Raw genomic sequence first — 18,291 nt, forward strand, 5'->3', positions numbered from 1 at the left:
TCCTGCTTGTCTGCTCTGGAGCAGCGATGTATGGGCAGGACAGGGAAGAGGCAGCCTTTCAGGACTTCAGGGCGGGCTTATAGGAAAGATGGGGACAAACTTTTAGCAGGCCCTGTTGCAATAGGACAAGGGGTAATGGTTTTAAACTAAAAGAGGGTAGATTTAGACTAGATATAAGGAAGAAATGTTTTGTAATGAGGGTGGTGAAACACTGGAACAGGTTGTCCAGAGAGGTGGTAGATGCCCCATCTCTGGAAACATTCAAGGTCAGGCTGGATGGGGCTCTGAGCAACCTGATCTAGTCGATGATGCCCCTGCTCATTGCAGGGGGGGTGGAGTAAATGACCTTTAAAGGTCCCTTCCAACCCAAACTATTCTGTGATTCTATGATTTCTGCAAGATGTTTCCTAAAAGCTGGAGCTGGGATCCATGGGCCAGTAGCCAGCTATAAATATTTATCTGAATTGCTTTATGCCTGGATATGGGAGCTGAGAGGTGTGGGGTGGAAGCTCTTCCTTGGAAAGGAGGGAGGTTCTGAAAATGGTCATGGCGAGCAAGTCTCCTCTCTTTGTCTGGATGCTTTGGAGCTTTGTGCTTTCTGGTGAGGGGTGTTGTGTTGTGGTTGGGGCCTGTACCCAAAAAGTTCATCTCCCTGTGACTCGGGAGAAGGAGTCAGCCCTTGGCTTCCTGAAGCAGAGGAGGGGGCTGGAGCAAGTGAAAGGGGAAGCCCCATGGAAGGGGGCAAGGAGGCAGGGATGAGGTGGAGGGGAGGAGGAGGGAGGGTGGTAGTGGGATAAGCAGGAAGAGGGCCAGGGTGAGGTGGCACCCCTGGCTTCAGAGGCAGCAACACACCGCTTGTTTTTCTGAAGAATCCAAGCTTGTCACATCAACAGTGTGTAATCTCAGATTAACTACATCCCAGCAGCGCTGCCCCTGCTCCGTGTCCTGCCCGTGCTGGCCAGCCCTGCTTCCCGCACGGAGGCGTGCAGCTCCGGGGAGGCCGGCCGGCGCTCCCGAGCGGAGCCAGGCGTGCGGGCTGTGGCAAACGCCCACCCGGCCAGGCAGCCCTGCAGGTGCCGTGCCGTGCCACGCTGCAAGCGAGCGGGCTCTGCTCTGGCGCATTGTCAGGCAGGGAAGCAGGCAGAGCTGGGGGAGGGAAGAGTCCATCCTTAAGAGGACATGTCAAGTACAATTAGCGTTATCTGTCTAAATATGTACTGGGAACACAGAATACAAGAGGAGGCCTGGCTGGCTTTAATGGAGACATATGCAAGGTCATATTGCCTCATACAATCCCCCAATCTGATTTGGGGATTACACATTCTAAGTAAATTGGCGTTATTCCTCTTGCATCATTGATAAGCTGCGGCCGAAAGAAGGGGAGTAAAAAAAAAAAACAAAAACAATTAAAAACTCAAGCCCAAGAATTGACCGTGCACAGGGGCAAGGGAGTGAAGCCAGGAAGGCAGAGGGAGTTACAGGCAGAGAGCTCAGGAAAGGGGGAGAGAACAAAAGGGGAGAGAGGGAAAAAAGAGCGTGACAGAATGGCAGAGAAAATGATGGAAAGAGCAAGGAAGAAAGGGAGAACAAAGGGAAGGAAAAGGTGGGAGAAGAGAAGAGAGAGCCGGAAGAATGGAGTGTGCCAGTGTGGGAGAAGGACGTCAAGTGCGGGAGCTGTTACTCCAGCCGTGCCCACAGCCTTGGTAGCACCAGGATTTGAGTGGAAAGGGAAGGAGCCAGGCTGGTTATGCATCTTCCTCACCCGAGGGGCTCCCTGTGCTCCGTGTCCATCCATCCATCTGGGATATCTCACCAGCTCCTTCCCACTCTGGGTCCCAGCCAACACCAGGCATCTATCTTTGGCGCAGCGTGCAGGCAGTGGCGGAGTGTGAGTGACGGGAGGAGGCCGCACGCACGCACAGAGCACCAGGGCCCCAGAACACAGGGGCGAGCCACAACGGCAGCTCAGAGTCCCCAGAGCCAAATCCATCTCACTTTTGAACTCCAAGGGGCTAAAGCAGGGTCCCTACAAGGGCTGAGTCGTGGCACCCGCCGCTGCACCCCGGAGAGGGAGGCATGCTGTGAGCCGGTGCTTGGCGCGGGCAGCTGGGGCTCTCGGATTCAACCATGGACTCGCTGTGCGTGACCTCGTGCCAGTTTGTCATTTCACTGCCATGTCTCGGGCAGCTGTGATAGCTGTTTTGGCAGGGTTGCAAAACAGAGACTGCAGGAATGGGCCAAGCACCCTTGCCGTTGTGCATGAAGCCACCCTGTGCTCCCTGCTGCCTTCCGGCTCTGGGAGAGGGAAGTCCCTGGCTGGCTGTGGAGCAGTCCTCCCCCTCCCACGAGCTCTCCTCCCACCCTACTTCTGCAGGATAAGCCCCTCCGGAAGTCTCACGGCACGGCTTTTATGCTCTGTCACATTTTTGGAACATATGGTTTTAAATAATTCAATTTACTTTTCATGTGTTTTGCTGTGACTTTTTTTTCCCCTGTCCCTTTTCTCTTTCCTCCTCGCTCTCTGCCTTCTCCAGGAAGGAAGACGCACAGATGAGTGGATGAGGGGGTTCAGTGCCTTGGGACCCAGTCCTGTACCCCATCAACTTGTGCCCCAGGGGTGTGCAAGAGACACCTCAACATTAGCATGCTGGTGAACCTCTGGGAAAGAGGGGTCAGCAGGGGAAATTGGAAAGGGAAAAATTTGGCATGGAGCAGAAGGCACCCTTGGATGTGTGGGCAAAGTGTGGTGCAGACCAACACGAGGTCTGTCTGTGGTACCTGGGAAGCAGGATTCAGGCCGGTAATAGCTGCTCTCTCTATGCTAAATTATTCCCAGCCCTTGTTAGGAGTCTCATGCACAGTGGAGTGTGGGAGTGCTGCGTGTCTCGTGGTGTGCATGGCACTGCATGGTGCAGCCAGGAGCAGGAAAGCACTTTGTTCTCCTGCGAAGTCTGAACACCCCAAGCTGGCCCCGCTTGCAGCTGGGTTCTCACCCAGCTTTTGTGAGTGTCTGTGCCTGGGTTCTTGGTCAAGTGTGCCCTTTGTATTAACTGGATTCTTTCTCTTCCTTCCTCAGGATGAAGTGAACTTAGAGCTAAAAACGAGGCAAGAAACCAGGCCTTGAAATCTCCGAAAGGTAGGAGAGACTTCAGACTGCAATGGGTATGTCACTACGCCCTCCTGGGTTCTCTTTTCCTCTGCGTGTCTCTCACACTTTATGGCCTGCTCGCTGTGGCTGTGTCTGCACTAGAACTTCTGGGGTTGGACCGTTGTTAGTTATAGAGATGAAAACAGAAGGTCTAATGCAGACATGGCCTATATGTGTCCTAATCTCGTCTTTGTCTTTGTACATCAGTTGTTATGGGCACCTGGTTTTGTCACTGTGGGTTTTCCTCAATATCTTCTCTGCTGCCTCTATCTTTACAGATAAAAAAGTGTGTAAGGGCTTCGGTGAGGAGGGTGACACTTTATCTTTGTCCGAGTGGGCTGGTGGGAGATGGATAAGGTCCTTTCACTGAATAGGATGCAGTCTCCATCTACTGTGAGGTTTTGCTGAGCTCAGTTCACATAATTTAAGATGGTGATGTGCATGCTCTCCTCCTCCTCTGGCACATTTTTATCTGTTCAGACTGCAGCACCGTGCTGGTAGGATGGAAGCAGCTCTGTGTCTCCAGCAGAATCCTGACTTTCCTGGGTTTTTCCTTTACCTCATGGTCTGTGTTACTGCAAAAAAACCCCCAACTTTGCAGTCTCCTAGAGCTGGATGACCACTTAGTCCGTGCCTGATAAAAGTAAGAGGTCTAGAGCCCAGGGAAATGACAGGTGATTGCCTCTCTTAAAAGCCTCTTAAAATGAGCTGGGTAAGAGTCCCTGTGCCACCTCAGGTGGTGGCCACCAAGAAGTCCCTGCCACACCAAGGCAATTCCCACTGTCCTTGTCTCTTCTTCATGGCCCCAGGGGAACCACAGGGCTCCCTTGTGTGTCACCGGAAGAGTTCCCACTCTCTTCCCCACGTCTCTGTGCTGGACCCTCTGCAGCACCGCCAAGTCTCGCCTGTCCCATTGCTCCTCTCCCTCCACAGGCGCCAAGGCAGGTCTGAGCCCAGCCCAGGGCAGGAGGGGCAGTGGTGGTGGGGAGGGTGGGCAGCGCTCAGCCCTGTGAGAGATCACCTCAGAGGTGCCAGGAGCGCTCACTGCGGTGTGTCTGTGCTCAGAGCATCCCTGCAGCAGTGGGGACCCCCGAGCCCCAGCGTCAGGGAGCTCATAGGCTGCGTCCGACCGGTATCAGGGGGGCCGGGCTGGCTGGGGCGGGAGGGGGCCCCAAGCCGGGCTGGGCAGTGTCAGAGGTGACCGGTGGAAGGCCAGTGTTATGTAAATACCGCTGCTGTAACATGGCAGGCCTGAATGGCCCTATGCGTCCATCCATCATTGCTGGGGAACAGAAGCCTCCCTGGGAGCACGGGGGGCCGGCAGCGCGGGGCATGCAGACACAGGCAGCATGTGCCCTACTCATAAACTGTTTGTTTTCTTTTTGTCTCTCTCGTTTCGGGGCACCCCGCTGAGAGCAACGCTCTGTTTTGTCCTTGCAACCTCTCCCCCAACCTTCCCCCCACCACTTCAGCTCTTCCTTTTCCTCCCTCTTTCCCCCGCCCTTAAAAAAATGGGGGGGAAAAAAAAGAAAAAAAAAAAAGTCCCCAGTTCACATTGCGGCTTCTTTCTCTGACTTCAAAGGCTCCCCATCATTGTTTGGGATCGGCAGGCAGTGGCCCTGAAAACGTGATCACAGCCGGGCACAGTGTAGGTCACCACCGAGCGCCATGCTCCGAGTGCTGAAAGGAACAGGCAGATTCTTCCCTTTTCATGCTTCACAACCCTGGTTACAGCGCTCTGCCTCGCCCGCGTGCTCCTCGCTGCGTGGCTATTCTTGCTCTTTTCTCCTTCTTTTCCTCCTGCCCTCCCTCTCCCTCTTTTCTCTCAGGTCCCTCATTTCTCTGTTTGCTCTCAATCTGCCCTCCTCTGTGCCCAGCATCACACTCTTTTCACACTTTTTTCTCTTTCTTTCTGATACTTTTCTTCCTCACTGTCTCCTGCCTGGTATGGCACTGCTGCCCCTTCTCTCTTTCTCTCCCCTCTTTGGTGCTCTGTTACATGAATCACTGTTTTCTTTCTCCCTTTTCCCTCTCCTACAGGTCAGGCTGGAGGTTGATTTCCTCATGCTCCCTGTTCCTGTTCAGTAGCAGCCCTCCTCTGGCATTTGCCTGCATTTTCTGTCTTCCCCTGTGATATCTCACTCACTGTGCCCTAAATTGTGGAGGTTCTGTAATCTCTGGATTAGCCCCAGACAGCCTGCAGTCCTGTTCTCCCCACAAGGTGCAAGCCAACTGCTTTCATGTGCAGTGCGTTTACTCCCCCGGAGTTCAGCACAGCCTTACGTGAGGAGGCAGCACACGGTGCTTGCCAGCAGCATCAGCTTCCAAACTTGCACTCTGGCTTTGCTGGTTAACCTGCAAGGAGCTAGCAAGTAGAATTAGTGTTGTGGACAAATTTGTGAAGCCAGGCACTGACTTCACATTATCACAACGAAACAGAGGAATCTTGCAGGTCTCATGTGGAACATGACACTGATGTAGTGCTGGAGGGCAGAGTTAGGCAGGGATGAGGCAGAGTGAAGCAGGCCCAGCAGTTTGAATGGACATCCTAGAATACTTTTGCAGCGGATTTCAACCAGGGAGCATCACCTCGTACTGAAACTTGGGTGCGTGTTTGGCTGCACAGTGAGCCACAGTCAGACAGCAACTCCTTGCCTGCAAAACCTCCCCCCCCAGCAACACCAAGTTTCATTTTGTCTGCAGCAGAACAGCCCAGGACTCTGCACCCCCCCAGCACCCAGCCAGGGTTTAGCTGCCCTGTCCTCCGCCCCCGGAAGCGGAGATCACAGTGCTTGTGCCTCTGGTGATTTGTGAGGTTGTTTTAATGCCGAGGAGCCCACCAGGACTTGTCTCTTGCTAAATAGGCATATTAAGGGACATTGCGGCAGGGGTTATAGAGTAATAATTTGTCCTAATGAGCTGGTGTCACGTTCTCCTAGGCCGAGCTGTGCACGAGCAGGAGCCGTGGTAGGAAGAGGCTGCACTCACTGACCTGTCAGCCCAGGTTAATGAAGTACTGCGCTGCTTGGGGGGTCAGGGAGCAGGAGCTCAGCCAGCCTGCAGTGGCTCAGGGGGGGCAGAGGGGAAGGACAGGGCTCTCCCCTGAGCTGAATGCCCCTGGGAAAGGCCTGTTCCCTGCAGGACAGAGCAGTAGGATGCACGTTATGACAGTGGGGTCTCCATGCTGTGCTGGCAGGCTGAATGCTACTGCATCCTCATCAAACTGTCTCTGCAGGCAGAAGTGAACTTGCTGCTGCTGTGGTTTGGCCAGCGTTTGTCCTCTGGCCTTGTGGGACAGCCCAGGCTGGCACACATGTAAGGAGACTGGAAGAGGGAAGAGATCTCGCCTCTTTTACAGGTGCTCCCAAGACTGGCAGGGCTGAGCCCCCACACAGCCAGACCAAAAGAAAAATTCTTCATGACCTCAGGGGATTGGTGCAGGCAAGTGGTCGGTGGTGACAACCCGTGTCTAGCTAGGAGGTGTACGGAGAGAAGCCACATGTTCACCCTCACCTTTCTGTGTGCACAGAGCGTATGAACAGGCAGAAGTTCTCTCTGTCCTTCCTGTTCCCTCTTTCTCCTGCTCTTATGCTTCCCCATGGCTTGCTGAGATCCGTTGCCTTTCATGACAACTCTGAACCCAAGCAGTGGCTTCCACCCCTTCTAGGTAGCTGCGCAGCAAAGGCACAGGGAGAGTTTTGCCAGGCCCCCAAGTGAATGGTATTAGGGAGCAGACTGGCAGGACATCCTGGGTAACTGCAGTTTGAGCAGGGATCCACACTCCATGGGAGAGGGCAGGAGAAGCCAAGGAGGGGAAATCCTGGCCCACCTGCTGCCCTTGGGATCCATGGCCTGCCTTGCCCCTGTGGATCACACCACTCTGTGCTGGGGCCAGATAATGCCCTTGGCCACACCACTGCCCTGCGGTTCACAACATAAGCCCTGTATACCATCTTCCTCCTCTTCCTCCTCCCACTCGTCTTTCTTTGCTCCTTCCCCCCCCTGCTTCTCTTTGCTTTTCTCTGTCTCCATCTCTCTTTCCCTTTCATCTACTCAGAAGGCTTTACTCCACTTCCTTGTCACCTTAATTGATTGCATTAACCTTTCAGCGTATTGGATTTCCCCAGCACCGTGCAGAGAGCACTGTGCAATATGCTTATAATCTGGGCTGTAATGGACAGGGAGCAGTCAACGAGCCCCTGCTCCAACAGGTTCTGCTGACAACTTCTTCTCGGGGAGGGGGAGAGGGAGCGCGCTGGTGGGGCCTGCCCGGCGCGGCTGTCTGGCAGCCTGCGCAGACCCTGCTCCCACTGAGCAGGGTGGCAGTGTTAGCTTGTGAGAACAGGCCTTTGAAAAAGATCCAGCTCGGGAAGCAGGGGGGAGATGTCATATTTGACCCTATTCCTGTAATTTTAACTTGTGTCTGAGCCCCCTCTTCCCTGTCTGCTTTGCCTACAGTTTTGGTCCATCTGTTCAATACTAAATTAATGGACACTTTACATTTAAGCACTTGTTGCCAGTGGTAGGATGAGAAGACAGTATCACAGTTGCGTGTTTTCACGTCGGTCTTGCCTTTTCCTTTAATTTCACTGTATGAGGATGTAAGGGAGGTGGATGCTTTTCCTGGGGTTTCAAAGATAAAAGCATAGGAGTATTGTGCTCATGAGGAAGACAGCACCGGGGCGCAGAGAGACCAGGAGACAAAAGCCCTGAATTATATCCCAGGCTTGGCCTTGGATAAATCCTTTCACTCTCTGGTACCTTATTTCCCTCATGATGGTGGAGCTGTGATTTTGATACCCTGTAATGTGCTGCAGCATCTGCAAGGAGGGCTGTGGGGTGACCCAGAGCTGTTATCTCTGTTCACTGGGCAAGGATAGGAAAGTAGCTGCAGACAGGCAGTGAAGCTACACAGGCAAGTGTCACCGCTCACGCTGACTGTGAGGCAGGAAATAAACCCACAAGATCAGTGGGAAGAGCATGTGAGTCTGTTAAAGGCCTGGCATGCTGCTGGTGGTCAGGGCCAGAGCTGAGAGATGCTTTGGCATTTATTTATTTTAAAGAACTGCAGTGATGGATCTGCCATAATCTTCTGGTGATGGAGCTCCTGTTAAAGTACCCTAACATAGGCTTCAGTTTAGCAAAACACTTTGAGCACCAGGGTGAGTTTTGCTTAAGCCAAAGTCATTTAAGCATATATTTAGAAGTTTCCTTCAATGTGGACTGTAGGATAAGGCCTAGACCCTTGTGAGGCCCTTTTATAGTTCTTTTTAAACAGCATTTAGGATGAGTCTTCATTTATGGTTATGGCTCACAGAGTGAAAAATAGCAATAGTGGAAGGGTTTCTGATCACTTCATAGGTCTTTAGCTCAAGAGTTACATCATCTTGTTAAAAGCAAAGTTACTCTGCCCTGGGGATGTTTAGAAACTTTGAAAGTTCCTGGGCACACCAGGAAGAGGGGACAGGACTGTATCGTGAAAGATAAAAGTATATCCCCACTCCTTGTTTTTCCGGGAAGAAAGGAGAAATGACAGGAGACAGAGATTATTCCAGGTGATCATTCCAAAAAGTGGGAGGCTCCTTACAAGCCAGGAGGTAGTTGAGGGAAGGGACTTTATTTTAGGTTAAATAGAAAAGAAATAGGAGAAGGAAGCAAAGGATGAGAAATTTAAAACAAGCAAGAGAGAAAGAGAGTGAGCAAGAGCAGCACCTCCTAAATGGAAGAGTAAACAGGCACTCCGAGGCATTAACTTAATTGATTGTTCTGCAACAGGCTGAACGCTGTGTTATTCTGTCACCGTGGCAACAACCCAAAAAAATTGTCAGCCTGTTTGGATGAAGTGAAGCGAAACATTCTCTAATTTGCGGTGATCCGGGTGTTTGTTTTCCTTCCGAAGAGGCGGGGGCTCTATTGATCTATTGTTTGCACAGAGCTTTTTTTTTTTTAACGGCGATATGGGGAAAGCAGGAGGCTGGGGTGTGCTCCCGGGGCAGGTGAGGCGATGGGGGTGTCTCTGCCGTGTTTCCCCAGATCTACCTTTGCAGGGTGGTCACGGAAATCCAGCAGAAAGTCCAGTGGTAGGAGCTGTCCCAAGGAAGCTTGAGGACAGGGGAAAGTGTTCGGCTGTGATGGGCTCGTGCCAGAGCTACTGCTTCAGTTCTTCCTGTTCTTGCCCCATTGGGCTCTTGCAGCTCCTGTATTGCAGTCTGTGGTGTTAGGTAAGGACAGCTACAACTCTCTCGGGGACCAGAGCAGCTCTGTCCCCCCAACTTCCGTCTCAGATCCGTGCTGTTCCATCTAACGTGTGCAGACCTGTGCAACACTCAGTGCAGTCATGTTTGAGTTTTATCCCAGAACCACAGCTGCGGTGAGATAGCGCAGTGCTCACTTTGAGCTCTCTGCTACAGCAGCAAAGAGCTGAAATCCCTGTGCCAACGGACGGGGGATTTTGTCCCCTGGGAGAGCAGGCCAAGCTGCTCCGAGGGGCTGTGGGGACGGTGGCACGGGTGGGAGGGCTGCATTGCCACAGGCACGGCTTGGGCCAGAGCCCGGGGGGGGACGCGGGTGGGAAGAGGCACCACAAGTAGTGCAGTGGCTTGTGCACCCCTCAGCTGTGTCTGGCCGTGCATAGCCCTGGGGGCCAGGAAGGAGCTCCTGGGGATGCCACTTGCTGTCAGCACATGCTTGATTTCAGAGTGAAATGTCGCTGCAGCACTTGCTTCAGCTGGGAAATGTTGTCAGAATGGGGAAGCCCAGGAGACGAGGGAGCAAGCCAACGTGGCTGGGGTGAGCAGCAAGGCCTTGGGCCAAAGACATGGTGCTGAGAGGGGTGCTGTGGCAGTGGAGGGGAAAGCTGGCAAAAAGGTGCCTTACAGGCCTGCAGCAGGGGGAACAGGCAAAGATGGCTCCGAGCCAGTGGGAGAGAGTGGCAGAGGTGGCTCTAGGCCAGCGAAGGAGAGCAGAGAGGGTTTCCTTGTGACAGAGGATCAGTAAGAGGGACAGGCTGCTGACCTTCCTTGTGCATGGCCTGGCACGGAGGTTTCACCCTCTCATTTGGGGTTTTCTGCACTCCCACAGCCTTTGGGCACCCCGGTGGGGACCCCCATGTTTTCCATCCAGGCAGATCATCCCCATCACTCCTCAGCAGCGTCCCAGCCCACACACAGCTACTCCAGCTGCTGCACAGGGGCTGTCTAGTTATCCCTAAGATTTCAGGGCAAGCTGTAGAATATGTTACAGTCAAGTGCTGGAGGGTGTTGCTTTGTGGGGTGTACAGGGGCAAAAACCCCACAGTATGTCCCTGCGCTCTTCCTGCCTACCTCCCTGACCCTTTCTCTGTTGCCTTGAGGTTTTTTTTCCTCCTCTGTTTGTACGATTTTTTTCTTTATCACCCTTTTCCTCTTTCTGTCTCTCTCTATTTCACTCTCTCTATCCAGTTTTTAACTCTTCTGCTCTGTTGCTCTTTCTCACTGTGTAGATGTGGGTGGGTTTAAGAGGCTGTGGCTGTCGGGTGAGTGATATCCCTTAGGCACTGTGTCCTGCTTGGGGATCTGTCCCACATGCTCCCGGGGGGTGTGCGGGGGGGGGGCACCGTGGGCAGGTGAGAGAGGAGCTTTCATGTCTCCCGGGAGAAAGCTGAGCTGCCAGTGAAAGTTTGGCGGTTATTGGCGTCAGGAGAAGCTAAATAACCCTGTAACTGGTATGAAGGTGAATTCACGGTCTAGTGAGCACTGAAAATACGAGAGGGCTCTGAGACAGGCAAAGTGTGGAGAGGGGAATACAACTCGCCCACGGCTCAGGGCAGCGCTGTGTCTCTGGAGCGGAGCGGGGACGTGTGCCATGGCCATCCCGAGCGTCAGGCGCAGCACACCGCCTTCTGGGGGGCCGGCCGGGACGAGGAGGGTGCTCGGTATTGCAAGTTCGGTGACAAATGAGGCATGCAGACATTGACAGGGCAAGAACGCCCGCAGAGAAAGTCTGTGTACCTCTGGCTGTGGACAGCCACGCCACGCCTGACTGCACAGCCCTGTACTCACGGGTGGCACGAGGCTGTGCACATATGTGCGCGTCCCCACGCGGGATCTCACAGGTTCACATCTCGGCGTGCCCTCGTGCGTGTAGATGCATCCACAACTGTGTGAACATAGGGGTGCAGGCACATGCACGCTACAGATACGGTCCTCTGCTGTCTGCAGCAGCTCACAGTCAAGTCAAATTCCTCTCTGGTGTAAGTACACTCTAGTCAGGCAGCACAGACAGATTTATCCCAGCGTATCTTGAACGTCTGTGCAGTTACCTGCTGTGCGCAGGAGAAGAGTTGCAGGAAATCTATTCTCCTTCCAGCTGGGAGAGGCTGATGCCTTGGAGTACCAGGAGATGTGCAGAGAGGAAACCCCCTTCAGCTTTTCACCTGGAGCTGGTAATCTCCTTGCGCCGGATCCCTGGAAGAGGGGAATTGCATTTGAAGCTTGGCCAGTGGTGATTTAGTGTTAGACATTTGCAGAAGAGACTTTGATTAATTCGTAGTAAAATCAAGTAGCACTTGGGTGCCAGCACCACATTCCAGGGTGAGCCGGCGACCGAGGTGCGCGCTGGGCGGGCTGCCAGGTGCCTGAGCAATCCCCGCGGAGGTGGCAGCACCATCCAACCCACAGCCTCTCCCTGCTTGGGCTTCTTAATTATTAATTTATTTTTCTCCCTTCCTTGGCAAAAAAATAGTATTTGGTAACGACCTCAAATTGCAAAATGCTGATGATTTGGAGAATGTGTCACAGAAGCTCCAGGGTGATAAAGGGGAGACGAATCCCAGCCAACAATCCGGCTCAGCCAGTTTGCCTATTTATTAAAGAAAAAGCCCAGATCATTAACTTTTTTGTTGTTGTTCTGTTTGCGGGCAACTCCCTGCTGGCAACTTTCGGGCGCCCAGTAAATTAAACCGAGTATCGGCCTGGTTCGGGGCAGCCTGAGCACCTAGTTAAAGCTGTGAAATGCGTTAGAAACTGGCTTCGTTTATGTTAGCGCATGAATAAACCCTTTAGGGTACCACGCAAAAGTGCTCTCTGGCATAAAAGCGGTGTCGGAAAATCCTCGCTCGCTGCCTCGTAGAGGGTCAGGTACTGTAACTGGAGAGCTGAGCTGCACTTCTCCTCCCGCTGTTTGTTCACACAGTTAATTGCCCCTCGACACGTTGCTGTGCCATGTTGGTCCCCAGAGAAGCAGGGCTGGAAGAGAGCATCTGTAGGCACAGGCTTTGTTGGTTCCCCATTTGCCTGCTTGGTTTGGTTGTTGAATAAAGAACAGTGCAGGGATGGGCTTGCCTGCCTGGTGCCTCTGTGAACTCAGAGAGTTCCCTGTGCTATCAGGGAAGGGTGATCACGTCCCCCTCCTCTGAAACATCCCACGTGTTCACTGAAGTAGTGCTTCAAGCTAAATCAGTTTGCTGAGGGCTCCAGCTTCCCTTAATTCAGTGTCAGGACTGGGCTTGCATGGCTATTATTCAAGAAGCTTTATCAGAAGCACAAAGCTAGCATCTGCCCTCCTGCTTCCCTCTGGGCATCACCAGCTCTCCTGCCCTGGGTTTGGCACACAGAGACTCGAGGGACTGCCTCACGGAGCCCATTTGCAGGCAAAACTCGTTTCAGCTCCTCGAGAGTCTCGGCTGTTACACTGGAGGCTAGAGGAGCCTGGTGGCTTGTCACTAGTCACTGGCAGAGCAGCGCGGAGGCTCTGTGAACCAGCTAGAACTGAGGGGCTCCTCTGGGAAAAGGGAGCAAAGATGCTGAGATTGCTAGGCTCTCCCCTGCCCTCTTTCAACCCAACTGAGTTGTAATTAGGGCCAGTTTTTAGGTTTTTAATCTCAGCTGATGTCCAAGCTCTTTCCCTCAGAGGTAGCCACCTTCTTTCCTAGGCCTGGTTCATGTCCCTCCACAACGATTTCTCTGATGAAGACTGCCCAGACCCGTGCTCACGTGGGTGCTGATGGGAGGAGAAGGGTATTTTTCAAGGTTTCTGCTAGGTTTTTTTCTTCTGAAATACAAGGATGTGCAATTTTTTTAGTTTCAATTTAGCATTGGAGAATTTTATAATTTAGTAATTAAAATCTCTGATAGGCTTTAGAAATTGCAGCTAATTGAATTTAATGGGAAGATGATTTTCAATTTTATTTGATTACCCGGACCCCTGGCATTGGTATTTATGGGAAAAAAATGGGAAATGTGCTGTGTGGGCTAAGATGGCATAATTGAATTAGGGCTAATCGGATTTCTTCGTCATGAATTTCACTATAATTTTCCTATAATTTTCCATTAGATATCTAGTTTACAAATATTCACAAAGAAATGAAGCTCTTTCGGAATGGAGATTGCTGGCTAACAGGATTACAGGGACGATAGCTCGGCACTGCCAGCCCGGGCTCCTTCAGTAATGCAATCGCTGCGTCTGCCTCACACTTACCGCCCGCCGCTGCTCCCCGCACCCCCTCCGGCCCACTGCCAGGGCTCCCAAGGGGCCGCGGCCACGCTTCCTCCGGGGTCCTTGATGCCTCTTCACGGTGATGTCCGTGTGCCACTTCACTGCACATGTATCCTCGTGCACGGGCACACATGTCCCTGCTGTGCTGTGCCGGCGCGTGTGTGCACAAGGCACCGGCGTGTACCCGGGCTTGCTCAGAGCCACTTGCGTGCGTGTTGGCATATCCCCTGTGTCAGCACCAGGGATGCTCAGGCAGCCTCGTTGCACAAGCAGGGCCAGCCCACGCGGATGCACGCGTGCTGCATCATGGGCATCTCTCGGCACACACTCGTCCCTGTGCCTCACGCACGAGGGGATGCTTTGCCTTCCCTCCCTGTTGTGGGGTGGGGGTGCTGCTGTCACATCCCAGAGGAGGGGTCATCATCAGTCCCCACTGTATGCAGTCCTCTCTGCTCTTGCTGCCCTTTTCTTACCTCCTCCATCGTCTCCCCTCATTCCCTGCTGGCCCTTGTAACAAAGGAGTGTCCGTCCCACCTGCTCCATCGGGGACAGTCCCCAGCATCCCTCTGAACCCCGCGTGGAAGCTGGGCTGACACAGCCTCTGCCTGTGATGGGGCAGGGAGAGCAGAGCAGATAACGTGCTAGGCTCCCTCTGCTTCCCTCCCTTCTGCCTCTTGTTCCTGCCCAAGCCAGCTCAAATCCATTGTGAATTTATATGGAGACCATCCCTACTTCACACATGTCAGAGTTCTGTAAAATCCAGCCTGTCTCTCTGCCTGTCCCACCTCTGTTGCTTGCTGGGCTGTATGTCAAAACCCTTTCCCTGTCTGCTGGTGTGACCCAACCCATTTCAGGACACAGTTGCTGGGGGAGCGAGTCATTACTCTGGGGAGTAAGTAGGGTAGCAGCTCTTCTCTACCCAGGGCAACTTGTCATCTCCGTGGCATCAGGCCTTCCACATACGTCCAGAGCTAAAACATCCGTGACAGTCCAGCGCTGTCCTGGGTGCCCAGGTGGGCATCACACTGGTGAGCTGCAGCAGCCTCCCATGTTTGTACACTTATGTGTGAACGTGTGTGTGTGCACATGGCATGTGCTCGCGTTTTTGTTTGCATCCAAGCATGTCTGTGCAGGAACACAAGCTGGCTTGCAGCTCCTCTAGACAGAAATCACCTTTTTGTTTTGTGCTTGCCCCGTGCTCTGCAGGAATGGGTCTTGCCCAGCCTGGAACCTGCCCTTGGGCAGCGGTTTCCTGGTGCCTCCGGAAGCCATCCCAGTGCCTGGTGTGCTGAGCTGGGGCTCAGGGCTTCATGGGGGCAGCTCTGGGCTGGCTCAGGGTGGCATTTGCTGGTTTTGCAGGCAGAGCGCCTGCTGTTTGGTGCCAGGTAACTTCCCTCTTGGATGCGATGCCTGGGTAGGACTATCCCCTTGCCTCCTTGCCCTGAAATCCCCAGGCTGCACTTTTAATCGCTGTAGTAAATTGTAACTAATTGTTAGTGCATTCAAACCCCTGCCACTCCTTCCCCCTAAGTCCTCTGGGCCCCTGTGGACTGCGAGGACGTGCAGTGTACGTTCACTGCCGTATGGCCCGCGCCTGCTACAGTCATTCCCTCTGGGCAGTGGTCAAGAGATGAGCAGCATTTGGCTTCCAGCAGATGCTGGAAGCTGTGGAGTGTCTAGAAGAGCAGCAACCACATGGTGGGGAGCTGGTGTCAAACTGTTTGAGTTACGCCAAGAAATAGTAAATGGCAGAAGCAATCCCAGCAGAGCCCCACCCGGCACACTGAGACTCGGCACAGCCGCTTTGGCAACTCTTTCTGGGCACCATGTGCCAATAATGGGATTGAAACTGAATTGAGAAGGAAGGAGTGAAAGAGAAGGAAAGGGAAAGAAAGCACGGATTGTCTGCTCCTGCCGCCCAGGCCCCGAGGCCTCCGGGCACCTCCCTTGACGAAACAGAAATCAAACAAAATTACAGAAATAGGGCAAGAGCATTTGCCTAATAGACTCCCCAAGCAGGAGCAGGAGGAGGAGCACAGCGCTGCCAGATCTCCAACCTGCAATCTGAGAGCCAGCGCCCTGAGCCCACATGAATCCAGAGCACGGCCCCAGGCCCTGGGGTCAGCTCCAGCTAAGGAGGGAGAAACTGCCAAGAAAATGGGCTAAGCATAAAAAACAAAGGTAGAAGAGACACAAAAAGGGGGATGTCCCACATATCAGCGTGACTCACCCCCTGCTCAGCCCTGGCACACTGTCTGCGGGGAAAGCATTAAACTGTAATAATAATAATAAATTAATCATCCTTCCCCCTCCCATTGCACTTTTCATCTGAGGATCTCTGAGCACCTGGCAAACATTAATTACTGAGAGCTCCCAATGCCCCTGGGAGGGTGGGAAGGGACAAGGAGAGATCTCTTCACCTGCCGCAGAAGGGCAGCCACAGCTGGAGCGGACGGGGTGGCTCTCGCCATGGCACGGTGGCACAGTTCAGAGCAGCACGAGGGGTGCTGCCTCCCTCGAGTGCTCCTGGGGACTGGGGGGTCCGGCAGCTGCTTTGTGCCAGGGCACTGTCAGAGGCAGGTTTTTGCAGGAGAGGATCCTTACCCTGGAGGGGTGGGGGAAGGAGGGGAGATGCTGTTCTAACGGGGGTGGGGGTGGGGGTGGCACAGGGGTCCCCAAAGGAGCAGAAAGCTCCACAGCCTCTGAGGGAGGAAAGAACAAACTTTTCTTGGGTAAGAGGCAAAGGAGGGAGTATGGGGAAATAAAACCTGATCCTGTGACTGGAGATCGCTGAGATAGGAAATCAGGCCTTGCCGTTGCGTCAGCTGCAGGGCGTGGACTTCACCTGAAAAAACACCTTGGCAAGTTGTTCCTGCAAGGAGGAGTGGGAGGGACAGTGGGAAGTCTGCGGAGGGGATCCTCCGGGTGTGTTTAGGTTGTGTGTGTGGGTTCATGTGTGTCATGGCGTATGGAGATGTGTGTATTTGAATGTGAGCAAGCACAGAGTATCATTTTCTTTGTCGCAGTGCATATGCATGTTGCGTGTGCGTGCTGGGATGGGAGGGGTGGGGAACATTTGTATACTGATGTGCGAATGTGCTCAGCGTGGTGCATGTAGAAGAACAGGTATGTTTAGAGGGTCTGTGTGGCAGCGTATGTGCAGTGACACATCTGTGTTACGGTGTGTGTGCCCCCTCGTAAGGGCCCGGAGGTACAGCTGGAGCCGCTGGGAGCAGTGGTGGAGAGCAGAACTCCTCCTGCTTAAACACTGAGTTCGTAGGAGAAGTGCAGATGGAGAAATCTGGGTGACACGGGGTGCAGTGAACTTACGGGACCCATCAGCAACCTCACACCTGGAGGAAAGCGTTGGGTCCAAACAGCTACCACAAAGCCAGAGATGAACCAGCACAAACGTTTCTGGCGCTGTCCATCGTTTCCTGGGGTAGGATATTCCCGGGCAGGTGCTGTGGCGTCTGACTCGGGTGTAAGGACCAGGGTGGGCTCTGATGAGGACTGCGGGGTGATGTTGGCTGGGCTGGTGTCTGCGCTGGGGCCGAGTGAAATGCAGAAAGACAGGATTTTAAAGGCAGCACCGAGTGATGGTGCTGGTCGGAGCCCGTGGCATGGTTAGAAACCAGGAGGGGAAGTGGGGGCGATGCTGATAGTGTTTTGCCCATCTCTTAACGCAGCAGCTTGCCTGCAGCAGGTGGGAAGGTGAATCCCACGCAGGGGCTCGGCTTGGCTGGGCTCTGCCGCCTGGGCAGCAGCACCCCGGGCAGGACACGCTCGCCTCCCGCCTGACACTGCTGTCCCCACCCTGCTTCCTGGCCCGGAGGGTCCCCAGGTGCCTGCGTTTCACTAGACTTTGTTTAGATTTTTTTCCGGGAGAAGCCAGCATACTTGTGGTTTTCAGAAACGGCTCCCCCTCTTCCCTTCCTTCTCCCTGCCCTCTGGCCCGCTGCGCTGCCCATACGCTTCCACGTGTGCAGCTGCAGCTCCCGCTGAGAGCTGGGTTAGATGATGACTTGTAGTGTTGGGTCTCTGGGCTCTGGACACTCTGGGTGCAGCATGTCCTGGTGTGCCAGAGCCAAACAGACCTGGGCTCCTTCCAGCCCTGTGACTAACCTGTCCGTCCACTTTTGGTGAGTCTCTTCCCTCGCTAGTGCCTCAGTTTCCCCATCTGTGCAGTGGGGTAATGATGCTGGCCTCCTTTGAAAAGCACATTAAGTTCTGCTTATAAAAAGGATTTAAGAGCTGGTGAGTTCATGGACTGCTCCCCAGCCCTGGTGAGGAGCCCCGCTCTGCCAAAATCCACAGAGCCAAACGTGGTGTCTTCACAAAAACAGCCTACAACCTGCTCAAAATACCTATTTAATCAGGTAAATAATCTGCTCGTTTGTTTTAAAGAAAGAGGCTTATATCTGTGTTTACCCAACACGCCTCTTAGAACCTCCCTCGCATTCTTTGCTACTTAGAAAAATAAAGCAACAAAAAATGAGGAAATTCGCTGCAAAAGAAAAACCACCCCTCCTGTGGGCCAAAGCGCTCCTGCGGCGGAGCAGGGCCGGCTTCCTGCGGGGCGTTGGGCAAGATGCTTTAACGTCCACGGGGTTGTGACACCGCCCCTCCCCGGGCCCAGGCACCCAGCGCTGCCCGCCCGCCACCGGCGC

General features: G+C 53.6%; 1 protein-coding gene across 1 annotated transcript in view; it reads left to right on the forward strand.

Annotated features, from left to right (window-relative positions):
* CASZ1 (castor zinc finger 1) overlaps nucleotides 1-18,291 on the forward strand; it is a 167,558-nt gene that overhangs the window by 58,843 nt on the left and 90,424 nt on the right. The window contains exon 3 of the mRNA XM_026862864.1: nucleotides 3,077-3,162. Coding sequence (XP_026718665.1) covers nucleotides 3,159-3,162 — 4 coding nt within the window. The 5' untranslated portion in view covers nucleotides 3,077-3,158. The remainder of the gene's footprint in view (nucleotides 1-3,076; nucleotides 3,163-18,291) is intronic.

This window comes from Athene cunicularia (assembly GCF_003259725.1).
Source record: "Athene cunicularia isolate RWA chromosome 21 unlocalized genomic scaffold, athCun1 chr21_part1, whole genome shotgun sequence".
NCBI lineage: Eukaryota > Metazoa > Chordata > Aves > Strigiformes > Strigidae > Athene > Athene cunicularia.